The sequence below is a fragment of the Tamandua tetradactyla genome, chromosome 2, assembly GCF_023851605.1.
Source record: "Tamandua tetradactyla isolate mTamTet1 chromosome 2, mTamTet1.pri, whole genome shotgun sequence".
Lineage (NCBI taxonomy): Eukaryota > Metazoa > Chordata > Mammalia > Pilosa > Myrmecophagidae > Tamandua > Tamandua tetradactyla.
In genome coordinates, this window is record NC_135328.1 from 155,173,434 (window position 1) to 155,190,631 (window position 17,198).

Sequence of the window (17,198 nt, forward strand, 5' to 3'; positions counted from 1 at the left end):
GCCTCACTTCATTCATTCTTGCAGCCACTCAGTAGTCCGTTGTATGTATACACCACAGTTCCCCCTTCCTCCCCTCAATTTTTGTACCCTTAGACCAACTCCATCCATGGCAAATTGCAAATTGCAAAAACTGCCACCATAAACACCAGTGTGCAAATATCTGTTCATGTCCCCACACTCAGTTCCTACAAGTATATACTGAGCAACAGGGTTGCAGGATCATATGGCAAACTCACCCCTAGCCTCCTGTGGAACCAACACACTGTCCTCCAAAGGGGTTGCACCTCTCAGCATCCCTACCAACAGTGAATAGGTATATCGCTTTCTCCAGATTTTCCTTAGCACTTGTTTCTCTCTGTTCATTTTTAAACAGTTTTATTTGCACATTGTACAACCCAACCTAAGTAAATATACATGCCTTTATCACTATAATCTATATGAAGACATTTGCTTTTCTTCCTCAAAGAATCCATACTCCTCCCCAATAACCCTTCCCCCCACTTGTTGACTTTTAGTTTTGACATATGCCTTTTTTACATTCAGTGGAAGCAAATTACAATATTACTGTTGACTTCAGACACTAGCTTGCATTTATTGTGCCTTTTCCTGTACATCATCCATTTTCAACCCCGTGCAATGATGACATTCATTTGTTCTCCCTTATGCAAAAACATTTTTATATTTGTGTATTTAATCACCATGATTGTCCACTCTAAGCATTCCTAAGTTATACTGTCTCAGTCTTTATCTTGTTTCCTTCTGGTTTCATACATTGGGCTAAGGATTCCTGTACAACACTAGGTGTTCTCTCTAACATTCTAGGGACTTACCTCTAGTCTGTGCTCATGGGAATTGGTATTTTACAATGGGAATGTCTCCCCTGCATGCCTTGATCGTTTAGTCTCTATTGAGATCCATTGTGGCCAAATATAAAGCTTTCTTTCTCCTATTTAGGCTCCCTTTTAGCCCTCAGGAAACAGGAAACTTAGAGGACAAAGGTATTGCTGGGAGTGATGTCCTAGACTTCTCTCAGATGGGCAAGCGTCCCCACCTCAGGAGTATAGGTCTAGAGATCTCCCAGACAGGAGCATCCCAGGGATGCCTGGTGACTTTACTCCCCAAGTTCCCAAAAGTAGAAAGGAAGGACTCCTCAAAAATGTTGTCCTGGAATTCTTCCAGGCAAGGCCTAGGAAGCTCCCTGGAAGCATAGGTCCAAACATCTCTCAGGAAAGGTGTCCCAGGGATGCACAGCAACTTTACTCTCCATGTTTCCAAGTGATTGGGCTGAGGGAGAGGGAAACACACAGCTCTGGCATCCCTTGTTATGCCACGCAGTCACACTGGTGCTAGCGAATTCTCCTCTTTTCCCTTTTCCAGTAAAAATGGGAAATGCCAACAGTTTATAGAAGCTAAAAAATGGAGAAGCATAGTCTTCCAATGGGACTCTCAGTTATAACATGACCCTCAAGTCTGTAAAAGAAAGGGAAAGCCGTCAGAAATTCCCTGTGTCCAGATGTTTATGGCTCTCTATGAAGACAAGGACCTGAGAAAGACTTGTTGCTTGTGTTATTTCCATGTCTCAAACTCCATTAGAGGAAGGCCATGAGAAAAATGCACCACCAAGCCAGTTCATTATTATAAGTTAAGGGAAACCATTCAAGAGAAAAGGAAAATCTAACCCTGTTCCAAGGGAGGCTAGTGGAAGCCATAAAGAAATGTACTAATGTAAGCCCAGATTCCTGGAAGGTCAAATTTTGCTGAACACCTATTTCATTAGCCAGTCTGCCCCTGATTTTTGGAGAAAGCTGCAAAAGCTCTTCATGGGCCCACAAACTGTCACTAATGACCTATTAAAACTGCCTTTTCTGTCTTTAACAATCAAGACAAGACTGAGGAGAAGGAGAAGACAAAGAGAAGTAAGCAAAAGACCCGAAAACAGACTCACCTTATTGCAGCGCCCAGTCTCTCAAGGTCACCCAAATCATGGCTTCAAGCCTCAAGGAACTTGCTTAAACTGTGAGCCAGAGAAAGAGTCAGAAACGTCGATACAACCCTTGACTTTGGGACCCACCGGGTGCCTCAAGTGCCACCAATGTGGGCATGGGCTCAGGCACCATAATGTCTCCCAAAGTGGGGAACAGCCCGCTTGAGGCCTGCTCATTGCAAATGAAAAAGATTGGGGGTGCCTCAGCAGATGGCTCTGCTGACTTCACATCTGACCATAAATCTAGAGGAGCCTTATGTGACACTGGACGTGACAGGTAATGTTGCAGTCTTTCAGCAACCCCTGCAAAATAAAAAACACGGACGCGGACACTTCCTGAGGAATGAGTCACACAGACACACACAGAAGACAGACAAGATGACTGCAGCCCCGAAGAGCTCCACTGCTTTATTTTATATCATTTCTCATAGCTCTTTTGCTGACCAAGCCTGTTTTTTCAGTATATTACTCCCTTGTTCTCTTGTTACTTTCAATCTAGCCTCCTGGATATCTGGGTAGCAAAATACCCAGATATCCATACTTCAGTGTGCGAAAGTAGAAACAAAACAAGTCTGTTTGCAGACCGTGTTCTTCCCCTTCGTCCGTCCCCAGATAAGGCTTGTGCTGGGAGCTCGCAGTTTGCAGCAGACCTCCTCAAGGCCACTTTGAAGCCAGTCCCTCCCAATAAATTCCACAGGTTTTCTGTTAACCCTTTGGCTCCTACAGGTAAGATTATTAATCTCTTAATTAAATAATAGAGGCACTTACTCTGTTCTGAACTGCCTCCCTCAACATACCTCCACTTGGGGACTTGCCTAGTTATGGGAGTTGATGGTAAAGCCAAACCTAAAACCTTTACAACCCTGCTCCTTTAAATGTTTGGAGACACTCTAGTGTCCCATCAAACTAGTGGGGAGTCTCTGAATGCCCCACTCCCTTTTAGGGAGATCTTCTTCACTCCCTGGGGGCCACCTAGTAAATACAGCTAGTTTTTACCCCCTTGTTTGCCCTGAGGCCTCTACCAGATCAAGTCCTCTTGGCATCGTAGAGGAGATCCTTAAGCAAATAAACATGTGTGCATGAAATGAAGGTATCCCAGGATAAGCTTGCTGAGTAGCCCTTCCTGCATTCAGATTTTCAGTCTTAAATTTTAAAACACGTTTGTATGTTTTTACCTCTTCAGCCTGATGCTCTATACCTATTTGCTTTTTTTTTTTTTTTTTTTTTTTTTTAAGGAAAGACAGAAGGAAGGAAGGATAGAAGGAAGGAAGGAAGGAAGAAAGGGAAACATCTTTAAACATTTTCTTGTTTCATTGTATTTTGTTTTTCCGTTTTTTGTTACATGGGCTGGGGCCGGGAATCGAACCGAGGTCCTCCGGCATAGCAGGCAAGCACTTTGCCCGCTGAGCCACCGCGGCCCTACCTATTTGCTTTTGAGTGGCAGGGACTTAACAATAAGATTCCCACTTAGACAGTGTTGCCCCAAGGGTTTCAAAAGTGTCCTCATTCCTCTAAGAATGCCTTAGCAGCATCCTTACTGACCTCCACTGCTCCATAGTACAGTTTTGCATTGTTACCTTTGTGAATGAACGTATTCCTAGTATGATAGCAAAGTTTATTTGTAGTCCTTATTGACGGTAAGCCCTGAATGGATATGCAAAGTTGCAAAAGGTTTGAGAAAGTAAATTTTGTGGTCAATTGCAGACCACAAGCCCTGTATGGATGTGGGAAATTGTGGAGAATTTGAATAAGTAAGTTTTATTTGTAGTTACTACTGACTACAAGGAGTATAGAAAGTATAAAATTAATTCTATCATAACCAATTCTGCTCTCTGTTAAACTATTTTTAATGAAAAGCTATAAAAAAGTTTTTCTTAATCATCTGAATACTTTGTCTAAAAATAAAAATTTTATACTATATCAGAATAATATCCTTGTTAAATGTTTATGTTGAGCTTATCATCCTTTCAGAAGACAAGTTTCTCACTCTTAAAGGAAAACCGTTACAAACTATTACAACGGATTTGTTCTCTCACCTTGTAAAAGTGAGGTACTGAAATAATTTTAACATATCAAATATTACAGTAATTAAAAGAGATTGTCTATCCTGTTAAGCTAACATTTGTCATATATTTAGAAATTATATGAAATTCCTAAAAACTTAACAATGTTTTCACTGTTCATGTTATATCCTAATACTGATCTGTATGACGTTAGATGTTGCTAGCCATGGTTTTATTTATTTTTTTAAAAAAGTTACAGATCAGAAAAACAACCTAATTCAGATCTATTTGACATGGAATGTGAAATAAATAAAATGACCTTAATCAGAAAATAAAGTATTTGCGAAGTCCCTGAAAGGACTAAAGAAAAACCTAAAACTACCAAACTTCCTCACCTGAGGTGTCCCTACTATTCTCTTAAGCAATAAGGGCTCTCAATTGAACAAGTCAAGCCCCCAATATTAAAACTTGCCCTTATATAAAACTTATTTCTGTAGTAGCAAAGCTAAGCTTACTTATAATTCATGCCTAAGAGTCACTGCCAAAGAACCTTTATTGTTTCTCAGATGTAGTCTCTCTCTCTAAGTCAAACTCTGCAAATCAACTCACTACTCTCTCCTTCATGGGATATGACTTCCAGGGATGTAAAAGTCTCTCCAGCAACATGAGACATGACTTACAAGGATAAGCCTGGCCCTTGCATCTTAGGATGCCAAGCCCCAATCAACAGTGTTCCTAAAATCTCTTAAAAATACCCTGAACTCCATCTTGTTCCTGCAAGACCATGTATACAATTTCTTATCCAGTTTGTTTCTCCCAAATTAGAAGCCTTTCACAATAAACTCCTCCTCTCCAGAGGCTACTCCCCTGTTTCACCCTCAAGAGCATAGCCAGTGATGTCTATGCTCCCACAAGTAGGATCTGTGGCCCCACCGACAGCTTGAAGGGATTACAGATGAGGATCATCAGTCCAAATTCCTTTAAGATTAAGGGGAGTTAGAAGTCTCTTAACGGGAAATGATGCAGCGGCAGAACTGGGGCAGTGGCTGGATAAGAAAAGGGCAAACTGAAAAAGCAGCCAGCCCCCAAGGAGAAAGACATCTCTGAGAAGAACAGCAATACGCAGCACCTGGGAGGTAAAGAACCCTCACCTGGATGAGTCATGTACAGAGAAGGGTGGAGCCAACTGACCCACCCAAAGCACTATCTGCCACCAGACATGGCCATGGAGAGAAGGAGAGTAGGAGAAAGAGCCCATATCAAGGAGGGGGAGGGGGAGCAAGTAACGCTAGTCTATAAAAGCAAATGGCCCCACACTGCTGGGGCCTTTTGCCCCTCACTTTTCTTTTCTTGTGAGAGTGCGCACATGTTCTCTCACATTTGTTCCGAATAAATTTTCTGCCTTGAATTCTTTCTCAGCACGTAGCCAAGAACCTGGAAAACAAAATATGGCAACAGAACCAGGAAGGTGTTATAATGATTTCAAGGGAGAATTCAAAGATCAGACATACACAGTCAGAAATGTTAAATAGAGGTATTCGTATGTATTTGCTTGATAGACGCAAAACTGACTTTTTCCAAAGGAAGAGGGGATCTGTTTTGCCTCCATTGGACAAAATTCATTTGCATGTATATGGACAAGGATCATTTGTAGTAATATCAATTACCTACAATGTACAGAATTGTAAAATAACTAGCAGATAAGAAAGGGACGGATAGCCCATGGAATCAGATAACCTGGGGAAATGCACTAGACAATGCCCATTTTTCCACTGAAGACACCTGTAATGTTTTTAGTTCACTTCAAAGTATTCTACAATTTTTCCCAATAATGCTTTTTTAAAAAGGAAAGAAAAGAAGCAGTCGTGTCCCTATTATTTCTATCGATTGAGTATGTTATAAAGTTTACATGGACGTATATTCAGATACTATCATATATTTACTAATTCATTACAAAAGTGAGGCAGAATTTGTGACACCTTCCCCAGCATTAATTTGCTTTCTACTAAGAATGTGATACATTCAAGAGTCAAGCCATCCCTTCAAATCCACCCTGGATGAAGCAGGGTGTAAATGAAATACCAAAGATGTTGGCATGGCCCTGTGGTCCTCTCTGTTTCCACCTGCTTGCCTCCCTCTTGGAATGTGGGCCCATCAGACTGTGTGCTCAGACTTCAGCTTAGGTACATGATTTATTTAAAATTGGAAACCCTCTTGTCCTTCAATAGTGAGCAAGGGAAACTTTGATGCTATTGGAAGACTCAGCTGTTTCTATAACACAGTTCAGAAGACGACCAGAATGAGAACATAGTGGTGGTTACTGGAGAAAATGCCCACATGAATTTCCTGAGCATAACACTTCTCTTCACAATTTTTGGTGTTCTGTAGCAAACTTGCCAAAAATGTAAAAATTATACATAGAGGAGAGTGAGAAGAAAAAATGTTGGCCTGGCACAATACCACTGAAAAGCAGGAACAAAGAATTTTCTAGAGATACAAAGTAAAGTAAAGGGAGGTAATATTTACTTAGAAATAAAGTAGTGGGCACATGCTTTATAAAGAAATGAAGGCAAGAAAGGGCAAAATTCAGAATATGAGAGAGAGGCTTGAAAAGATAGAAAACTTTGTCAAATTAAAGTCTCATTCCAAATAAAAGTAAAGATCACAAGAGAAGAGGAAAGGAAATTGCTGTATACTGGCCACTTAACAATTATGTCTTTCACTAACTAGGTATTTTGTACCACTTTCTAATTTAACCTTCCCCCAAGTCCTATGGCATAGGTACCATTACCAGAGATGATGCTCAAATGTTTAACAGAAGACAAATATTTAACAGCACAGGCACTAGTCAATCAGAATCTAGCCAGAGAATCCCTATGGAGTCTAACAATTGCTCTCTTTTTTGCCCAGGGAAGGGCTTCAGACTTAATTCTCTTCTTTTCTTTCAGCAACTTCTTCTGAGAGAGCTATACATGTATGTGTGTATGTACATGTATGGGCATATCTGTACATGTATGTGTGTGAATGTGTGTGTAAGTATGTAGGTGCATAAACATATATGGGTATCAGTGAGCAGAGCAGGGGAGCTGCCAGTTCATTCCCCTATGTGAGTCCCATTATACAGCTGAAGAAACTGAAACCCAGAGACATCAACTAACTCACAAATGTCATATAGATAGTGGAGCTGATTTCCAGCTCAAGTCTGTCTGGCCCTGTCTACACCACCATCTAACTGACCCATGATGTGTCAAGAACTGACATGCAAATTAAATTTTAATTTTTAAAAATTTTTAAGAAGGGAAGGCAGTATGCATGTATATTCTCTGAAACTATCATTTGTTTAGTTCTGGCCACCAAATATTTGTTGAAAAAAGATAGGCGATTACTAGATAGATAGGAAAGCTTTCACTTGAGAAGGATGATGTAGGGGCATGTTTTCTTCCAAGCAGCTAGGTTTGCAAAGGCTGGTATAGGTTTCGTGGTTGGCTTGTTAGGATCTAAAATTCTTTCAAAGTAGGGGAACTATGTTTTCAAAATGACTTTTATTGCATCAAAGTAGTCATTTAGGTAATATACTTAATTACAAGAAATCAAAATAATATTGAAATAATTTGATAGAAGAGGAAGGTTTGTACACAAGCTAACCCAGATGGTCTGTGCTAGAGTCAACAAAGAGAGCCTTGTCTCCATGATGTAAATACAGTCAGGAGAAAGAGGGAGAGGAGAGAAAGACGTTTTGATCAAAATATGCATTGAAAAGTTGAGACTAAAAAGTGGGGGGAAGTAGGAGATGGAGGATTATTCTAGATTAAAAAGACTTTGAAAGGGGAGTTAACCTCTGCTCCCAGGAGCAACTAGAGAAGGGACAATAAGATGACTGGGACAGCAGTTCCAGGATACAAGTGACCTGAGAGGATCCTCTACATTACACACAGAGGTCCTAGGTGAAAACCCTGAGGATTTGAGACACAGAGGATGGGGTGAGTGGGCTCCGTCAGGACTCCACCAGGGACAAATGCCCATGCCCAGCAAAGTGCTTGCTTCCATGGCTATCTTAGGAGATCAGCCCCCTCTGCTCCATAGACCGGAGCTGTCTTGGGGAACCTGGAAGCCAGTAAGCGAGTTTTTCCAGCTCATAGTGACCATCCAGCTAGTGCGCTGAGCTCACTGTACTCCTTTCTACATGGAGGCCTAGAGCCCTCAGGAGCGCATGGACAGGGAGAAAGGGACAAGGAAGCAAGCCATGTTGTGCCTCTAACACCCATGCCCCGTGCCCTAGTGCCCACATGCGCATCCCATGCCCCCATGCCACACTCCATGCCCCGTGACGGCCTTGCACATATGCGCACCACCACTCTGTGTCCTGTACCCCTCCCTGTGCTACACTTCACCCCCTCACCCCTGCTCCACAACCAGCACCTGCCCTGTGCCCTGCCCTCACCCTATGCCCCACGCCCCCAAACCCATACCCTGTGCCCCTTGCCACATCCATGCCATACTGGGTGCCCTGCTCCCCTGCACACCACACCCTGTGACCTTATCCTGGGCCCCATGCCCTGCACCACACCCCATGCCATGCCTACCCGGAAGGCATTTTCAAGTGGACTGTGGACAGAGGCAGCTGATATAACAAATCCCACAACCCAAGGTCATTTCAAGTGGGTGTCAGGGGCCCAACAGTCCCATCAGGTCCACAAGCAGAATCTCCACTGAGATATATACTTCCCACCCCCCAGCTCCAGGGTTGACGGCTTTCAATGTTCACTGGGACCAGTGGACCTGGCTGGAGTTTCACAGGGTCTCCATCCAGCTCACTTGGCTACCTCAGTTGGAAAGAGATGGGGCTAAGGGAAGGGGGGCCCAAGGATGCCATCTGTTAGGAAACTACAGAAAGTGCAGTAGGGCAAACTGTCTCTCTGTCTATCTTCAAATAGATCCTCAAGTAGAGTTGCAACCCTTGCATGAGGTCTGAGCCTTGGTTTGGTGGGGAATTACTGATGAACCAAGTACAAAAGGAGACTTTCAACACAAATCCAAGCAAACACAAAACCTTAGACAACTGAGGTTGTCTATTTCTGTGGCAGAGAAGTTAAGACTACCTATAGTCATGCCCAAGAGTTACTTCCAGAAAACCTCTTTTGTTGCTCAGATGTGGTCTCTCTCTCTCAAAGCCCAGCTCTGCAAGTAAAATCATTACGCTTCCCCACTGCATGGAACATGACATCCGGGGGTGAAAGTCTCCTTGGCAATGTGGGACACGACTCCGAGGGATGAGCCTGGCCCTGGCACCATGGGGTTGACAATATCTTTTTGACCAAAATGGGGAAAAGAAATGTAACAAATAAGGTTTCATTGGCTAAGAGAGTTCAAATAGAGTTGAGAGGCTATTCTGGAGGCCACTCTTCTGCTAGCTAGCTTCAGCTAGCTATATATCAGCTAGATATTGCTAATTACCAGGGTTTACCAACCCCCAACCCAAATCATTCCTGCCAACCCTAAAGAACACATAGGGCTTTATCTCTGATTCTACAAAAGCTTCATGTACTAAGATTACTTTCCAGAAACTTACAACCTCCAGACGGTTCCTAGGGCAGATAAGTCCTGAAACCCAGAGGGGCCAGCCTCTCCAAGAATATCAACTAGTTCCATCTGCTTATCTCATACTGTCAACAACACTTATCAACATGAAAAAGTTAGAATGGGCATAGCCCAAATACCCCTAAAATTTGGGAAAAGGATCAAAGGAAAAGGGTAAGTTATAACAAAGAAGTATGACTGCTGAATCATTATATTGATATTTCCTTTAGTCTCCAGTGTTTTGGAGCAGCTAAAAAGAAGAGTCAAAAAATTGTGGAACTGTAAACCACAGAAAATTCTGAAATCTGTTCCATAACTACCTGTTACAATGTGCCTTGAAATGTATTGCTTCTTTGTATATATGTTATATTTCACAATAAAAAACGTTTAAAAATACAAGTGAATATGACAGCTGAATCAATAAATTGATATTCCTTTTGTTCTCCAGTGTCTTGGAGCAGCTAGGAGGAAAAAAGTGAAAAATCTTGGAACTGTAACCCATACCAAACTTTAAAATATGTTGTATAACTACTTGCTAAAATAAACTTGGAAATGTATTGCTTTTTTGTATAAATGTTATTTTTCACAATAAAAAAACATTTAAAAAAAAGAACAAGGCAACTGAGAAAAAAATGTTTAAAAAATAACAAAAAGGGGTCCATGGTGTGATCAGTCGGCACTTGGTCTTCAGCCATCCACAACTGATGGAGCTTCATTAAAAATGTCCAAGCAACCAACGCAGTGTGTGATCCTGAAACTCCTGGATATGTTGGATTTGTAAATCTTCCCAATCAAGCGCACCAAAAATCTGTAAAAAAAGGTTTCAAGTTCACACTAATGGTGGTCAGTTAATCAGGTCTAGGAAAATCAACTCTCATAAACAGCCTTTTCTTGATTGATCCCTACCCAGAAAGAATCCCTGGGGCAGCAGGGAAAATTCATAAAACTGTCCAAACTGAAGCTTCAACGTTGGGATAGAGGAGCAAGGAGTCAAGCTGCACCTGACCATGGTGGACACACCCTACGTGACACCAACTGCAGAGACTGTTAAGACTATTATCTCCTACAGTGATGAACAGTTTGAACGGTACCTGCACAACAGAAGTGGGTTGAATCAATGTCACATCATATATAATCGATGCACTGCTGCTTTTACTTGATGACACCTTTTGGACATGACCTTGAGCCCTTGAACGTGGCGTTCATGAAGGCGATACACAGCAGGGTCAACATCGTGCCCATCATTGCCAAGGTCGACACACTGACTCTGCTGGAGCAGGAGCAGCTCAAGAGGAGGATTCTGGATGAAATTGAAGAAGATAACATCAAAATCTATCACTGACCTGATGCAGAGTCCGATGAAGATGAGGATTTTAAAGAGCAGACCAGACTTCTCAAGGCCAGCATTTCCGTTTTCTGTGGTAGGAACCCATCAGTTGATTGAAGCCAAAGGTAAGAAGGTCAGAGACCGCCTCTACCCATGGGGAGTCGTGGAGGTGGAGAACCCAGAGCACAGTGACTTCTTGAAGCTGAGAAGGATGCTCATCACCCACATGCAGGGCCTGCAGGAGGTGACCCAGGACCTCCACTATGAGAGCTTCCATTCTGAGAGGCTTAAGTGGGGTAACAGGAAAGGGAGAATGAGGATATGAATAAAGACCAGATCTTGCTGGAAAAGGAAGCTGAACTAAGTTGCATGCAGGAGATGATTGCAAGAATGCAGGCGTAGATGCACTTACAAATGCAGGGGGGAGACAGTGAAGGCAGTGCTCATGGCCACCAAGTGTGAGAAACTATTCCTCAAGATAAAAAAGAAAACATTCCAGGGGAGGGATGAAGTTGCATGTTTTCCATGAGGTGGATGGAAGATTGTTCATCCAAATTCAACAGTACCTGTGCCTGAGAATTTAATTTTTCAAAAACTTTTGCTGTTTTTTTTTTTTGTATGAAGTATTTTTGACATTTGTTTTTCCTTACTGTGTTATATTTGGGCGGTGAACTGTTTTCATTTTCCTTCCTCCTTAACTAACCACTACTGTTAGAATTGTTTCAAGGATCACTCAAAATATTTAATTAATATCGAGTTTTTCATTTCAGCTGGCCTAAATGACTTATCATTGATGAACACTCTTGATTTTATCTAGAAACAAATTCAGATTTACTCAGAATGTTCCTGAGTGTAGCAACACTTATCTAGTGATACAGAAAGAAAAACCAAATTAATGCAAGGCCATTATTTAGTAATAGAACTGCACAGAGACTCTGCACTCACTTCCTTGATTTTGGTGTGGGCAAACACACAAAACCAGTTTTGATGCTGGAAATCAACACCCTTAATTCATCTGCATATTCATCTGTGTACCAAGTAAAATGGAATAGAACTATCCGCTGAGATATACGTTTATGCTTAGCTTTCTTAGAACAGACTTGTAGGGGTGAATTTTAAGAAGTATCTGGATTCTGCTGCTAGATAATTTTTAAATCACTATTGCAGAGAACCTACCACTTTTGTAGTGCTTGTCACTGGTCTTGATCTTGCTGTGCTACAGAGAAAAATCAAAGTAGCTATCGGTGCTGATGTTCAGATTGCACCTAAGATTCTCTCTCACATGACGATGAGAGTCAGCAAAACTATTTTTACTTGACTTAACGTATAAATAGCTTTTTTAAAAAAATTAACAACTGACCTGTTCAGAAACCAACCGTTTTGCATTTTTATACTGTTCTTTAATGTGTTTTTCTGTAAATGCATGTGTGAAAGATCAGCCCTTGCCCTGGGAATCACAGTCCTTTGTAGAAGTGTCTCTGTAGCCAGCAAGATCTGAATCCTGCTCTGAGTCCTGGACCCAGAGGCCTGCCAGATTTTCCTAGTTCCTGTTTCTTGCTTCTGATAGTTCCTTTTTGAATGGTTTTCTGATGGGAGGCAAATAGCGATGATTTTATGTACATACTCTCTCACCTATTTGTCATTTCCTTCATTTTGGGTAATGCACATTTCATATAAGAATATTCGAAAGACATTTCATATCCTAAGGACAGGATGGTGGACAGGGTGACCCGTAAGGCCGAGGCCCTCACCTGTAGCCCTCACTTTTCCTCCTACTAGAGGAGCTTCTTCAGCCTTTCTCTGTGATACGGGTGTGAGCAGGCGCTGGTTCCACATTTCATTTTCCCCCAGTAGGTGAGGTTGAGAAAACATTTAATCTGTGGATGAGGATGGTTGCCTTGTTTGTTGTTTTGTTCAGACAAAAAGTAAAACGAGGTAAAAAAAAATGCTAGTTATGAAGGTGCAGTAGTTCACAAACTCATCTGTTCTCATTAACTTTTCCCTTTTATTGCTGAATTGTAAGTGGTTAAAAGCTCTATGTTTAGGTGCTTTGGGCAGCACGTTAACCAAGAAAAAGTGTTCCATGACTATAGATTTCCTCCACACAAGGTCAGTTATTTGAATTATTTCGACATTTATTAACTGTGCTAGAGAAAACTAAAAACGAAAGAAGCAAGTTGTCACTACAAGCCGTTTGTGTTTAAATAAAAATCCTCCTTAGGGCAAACTGCCACCTGATAAGTGTCCTGTATTCTGGGGATTGGGACCCAATTTACACCTATAAATCTCCTTCTGTTTTATTGGCTGAATAGAAATACATACTTTGGCTAATACATAATTGCTCCAAGAGGTAATCTCTACATATAGAAATGTATTTTAAAAACACTTATTTTACACAGTAGTTTTGGATCCATTAAAGCCAACCTTTTATCAATAAAGCATTCTTGTTTAGATATTAAAAAAATAAGTACAAAAAAGGGCAAAAAATGTAGTACTTACAATTTCGATTACAAAATAATTTTAAATAGAAAAAGCTGAGTATAAAAAAGAAGTGCTTTAAAACATTGAAGAAATTTCCATATGGATTGATCAGTAGACTCATTAATTTTGTTAGGTGTAGTGGTATCGTTTTGGATTTGTAAGAAAATTTCTTTGATTTCACTTTTGACATAGAAACTGAGCTATTTGGGGAGCTGGAAATGATGTAAAATTTGGGGATTTACTTTAAAATATACTCCAGCAGAAAAAAAAAAGGGGCAGTGGATTAGATGGAGGACAGATGAAACATGTAAGGCAAAAATGTTGATGGTTGTTGAAGCCGTGTGATAAGGATGAGTGGGAGTAGGAGAGGCCTCGTGCTCCATAGCTTTCTGTATGTTCGAGATTTTTCACAAAATACTGAAGAGACAAACACATGAGTCTTCATCCCACACCCAAACCAAAGTAGGTGGAGGAATGTAGAGTGCGCTTTTCACAAATTGCTCTTCTAGCAATTTATTTTCATTCTCTAGATAGGTTCCGGCTCCCACATCATCTTCTCTAGACAATGCCAGGGAATATGCTCTTTAAAAAGTCTTGTCAGATCCAATGCGAGGGAGTATACTGTTTTGGATTCTATCCTTATATTTTGAGAAAGTGACTAGTTTCCTCTTGGGGGTACACTGAAATTCAGGTATCTCGTGTTGAAATATGATCTTCCTCTGTCCCACTCCTTTTTAAGGGGTGTCACGGGACTAATGTTATCTCCAAGGAGAAAACAGCATTGAGAGGGGCAGCCTAGATGTATAAAAGCAACGCGGCAGGAAAAAAAGACTTGTAGGGTGAAGAGAGCGCGGTGAGGAGATGGTTCATCATTTGACCATAGTATTCATAGTTAGAAGAAGGGACAAAAAGGAGAAATAGCAAGGGAAGAGAAAAAACTTAGAAGTTAGGGCCCTATTGTAAATTACCGGCCCAAACAGTAAAACTTGCCCATTCCTACTTTAGAGAGAGGTATATATAAATACAGCTACAATGATCTGCGGTGTGAGTAGCCAGGTAGCGAGGTATTCTTTAAGAAGCTTGACTGCCAAGAGCGGGCCACGGTGGCTCAGCAGGTAAGAATTCTTGCCTGCCATGCCTGAGGACCCGGGTTCGATTCCCGGTGCCTCCCCATGTTTAAAAAAAAAAAGCTTGAATGCCCAAAGCTGCGCTCAGTGGTTGCCTCTCCCTAGAAATTGAGCCTAAAGTTCTGCAGTAAACTGCCCACCCCTTATAACTGAGCCCACGGGAGTATGTGGTTACAACTAGCCCCTGGGCGTCGAACCTAAGGGCAGGGTCCTGGGGAGTCTCCCGCGGAGCCTTAGGGCCCAAGCAGCAGAGGCGACAGCGTTTTGGGAGGGGAGGAATGAGAAAGTGAACGGCAGAAAGTTGGAAGAGAGGCCTGAAAACAAAAGGGGCCGACATTCATCCGTGGCTGTTTCTTTCGGCAGAATGAAATGGGAATAATCTCAGAGGAAGAAACACTAATTGAGCACGGCAGGCACATCTCTCCCCCGCCCCGAATGGAAAGGGTTGGGTGGGAAGAAGGAAGCTCTCCCAAGTTTCAGCGACCGGTCGCCCAAAGAAGCCTGCGCGAGGCTGCAATGCCACCCTCCGCCGTAAGGGGGTAGCAGGCTCTCCTCCAGCGCGGCGGTAGCGGTCCCACAGCGCGTCTTGGTCACGGCCAAGGAGGAGGCCCCGCCCCCGGCACCTTCCCTCATTGGCTGAGGCGCGGGTGCTGCCATGTTGGCGGAAGCGTTTCCTCCTGTGCTGTGGCAACTGCCAGTGTCCGTGGTCGTGGCGGCGTATGTCTTCGCAGCCTTCTGCTTCTTCGCCCCGTTTGTGTCTCGGTGCTGAGAGGTAGTGGCGGGCGGTAGGCAGAATGGAGAAAAGTAAAACGAACCTACCCACGGGGCCCGACACGCTTTGCTTTGACAAGGATGAGTTCATGAAGGTGCGCGCCGGGGCTCCTGTTCCCGGGAGCTGGGTCGTGGGTTTTCTTCCTTTTCCCTCCACGGCCCTCTAATCGGGTTTTTTCTCCCCTGCCCACTGTTCTGGGCTGTGCACGCCTCCGCTCCGGCGCCCGTCGAAGAGTGGCGCGGGGCCAGCCCTATGGCAGGGCCTCGCCGGGGACCTACCTGCGCTTCGCAGTGAGTCTCCTGGTCAGATCAGGTTTGTCAGGTGCGGCCCCCTGAAAGCGCTTCTGTGAAATCGTGCATATTTAGTGAAAAGATCCGAAGCTAAACGTAAAAGCCCTTGTTATTGCCCGACCCAGTCATTATGCAGGACACCCAGACTGCCAGTCCCTTGTCCGTAAGAGACTTGTTTGACTTGTCTTGCATATAGGTACTCCGTAAATATTCCTTAAATATTCGAAACCTTATACCTACCCAAGAATCAGTTCGGAAAAAAGGAACTTAATCTAAAACTTCTGCTTAACATTCATCTACAACTTCTGGAACGAAATATTTGAATTGAAATATGCTTACTGATTTTGTTGCAGTTGAAATTGGAATATGCTTACTGATTTTATTGCAGTTGAACAAAGCAAACAGTTTCCTTTCCCTAAAGTTTTCCTACTTCTTTTTATAAGGTGAACTTGAAGTTAGCCTGTGGATAATTGTAGGACTTAAAGAAAATAAATGTGAACTGTAAGCATTTTACCAATAGTGAAAGTTCATCAGGTTCACTCTTGAGAATGTCCAGGGTTTGAATCAGAGCTAAGAGCAACTTGTCCTCACTTAACCATACTGTTTATGTTTAATCTCTAAAGACTGGGATTTTTGAACAAGTAAATTTAAAACTGTACTTTTTTTTTTTAATTTCAAATTGTAACATATTTTTTTCTTTTTTAGGATAATTAGCCCATCTCATTTTGGTATTTGCATTAAGATCATATCTTCAAAACTATGGTTTTAAAATATTTTTAGCTGAATACTCTTCCTGTGTGGCCATAGCATTTTTAGTATGTGGTAATCATCTCGACCCAGGGGTAAAATACTCGTATTCTTGTACTAAATAGTACTTGTTCATGTTGAGCCATTGTAACAAAAGATGTAACTGGAGTGTGATGATTAAAAAATAACGAAAGAACAGAATGAATTTGCTAATCCAGAAGCCCTTTGTTCCACCTACTGCCTAAGAGCCCACACCAAAGCTAAAGTAGAAAGAAAGAACCAAGAATGCATGATAGGGAGAGGTGCAGTGGACGAAAGAACACAGGCAGAGATCAGGGACCTTGCTCTGACTTTAGGAATCCAGGAATATGGAAAAATCTTAATATATCCATTTTTTGACTACTCAGGCCCCCTCCGGGTCCAAGACTGACATCCTTTCTGACTCTAGCCCCACTGCCTTTCTCACTCTTAGCTGACAGAAAGCCTTTGGTAAATGCAGCTTCAAAAAGTAAAAAATCACAAAATACTATTCTAAAATAGTACTTAAAGATGAAGGAGACATCAAGCTGGGGGAGTCGCTAAAACACCAGCAATTCCATGTTCTTTCCTGGCTCTTAAATCTCGTAATACTCCATATTTCTAGGGCTGATAAATGTGATCACTCCATATTTAGAAGAAAATACACAGAACGTTCTGTGTAAAATGTTACTGATTTTCTGATTTGGTTTTGGACATAAAGGTTATTTGCAATTTATACTTCTTTCAAATGGAATTTTCCAAATAATAGTTCTAGAAAGCATGAGTGGAGAGCTTGCTTCCAGCTGTCCAGTTTATATTTCTACATGTGGATGTCATGCAACACATTTGTAATTGGATAGGCTTAAAGAATA

General features: G+C 42.0%; 1 protein-coding gene and 1 pseudogene across 1 annotated transcript in view; both read left to right on the forward strand.

Annotated features, from left to right (window-relative positions):
* Positions 1 to 10,386: 10,386 nt before the first annotated feature.
* LOC143662792 (septin-2 pseudogene) lies at positions 10,387 to 11,353 on the forward strand (annotated as a pseudogene).
* Positions 11,354 to 15,116: 3,763 nt separating this feature from the next.
* The window catches only part of COG2 (component of oligomeric golgi complex 2), a 55,678-nt gene continuing 53,596 nt past the window's right edge, over positions 15,117 to 17,198 (forward strand). The window contains exon 1 of the mRNA XM_077149420.1: positions 15,117 to 15,365. Within this exon, the coding sequence (XP_077005535.1) occupies positions 15,294 to 15,365 (72 nt within the window). The 5' untranslated portion in view covers positions 15,117 to 15,293. The remainder of the gene's footprint in view (positions 15,366 to 17,198) is intronic.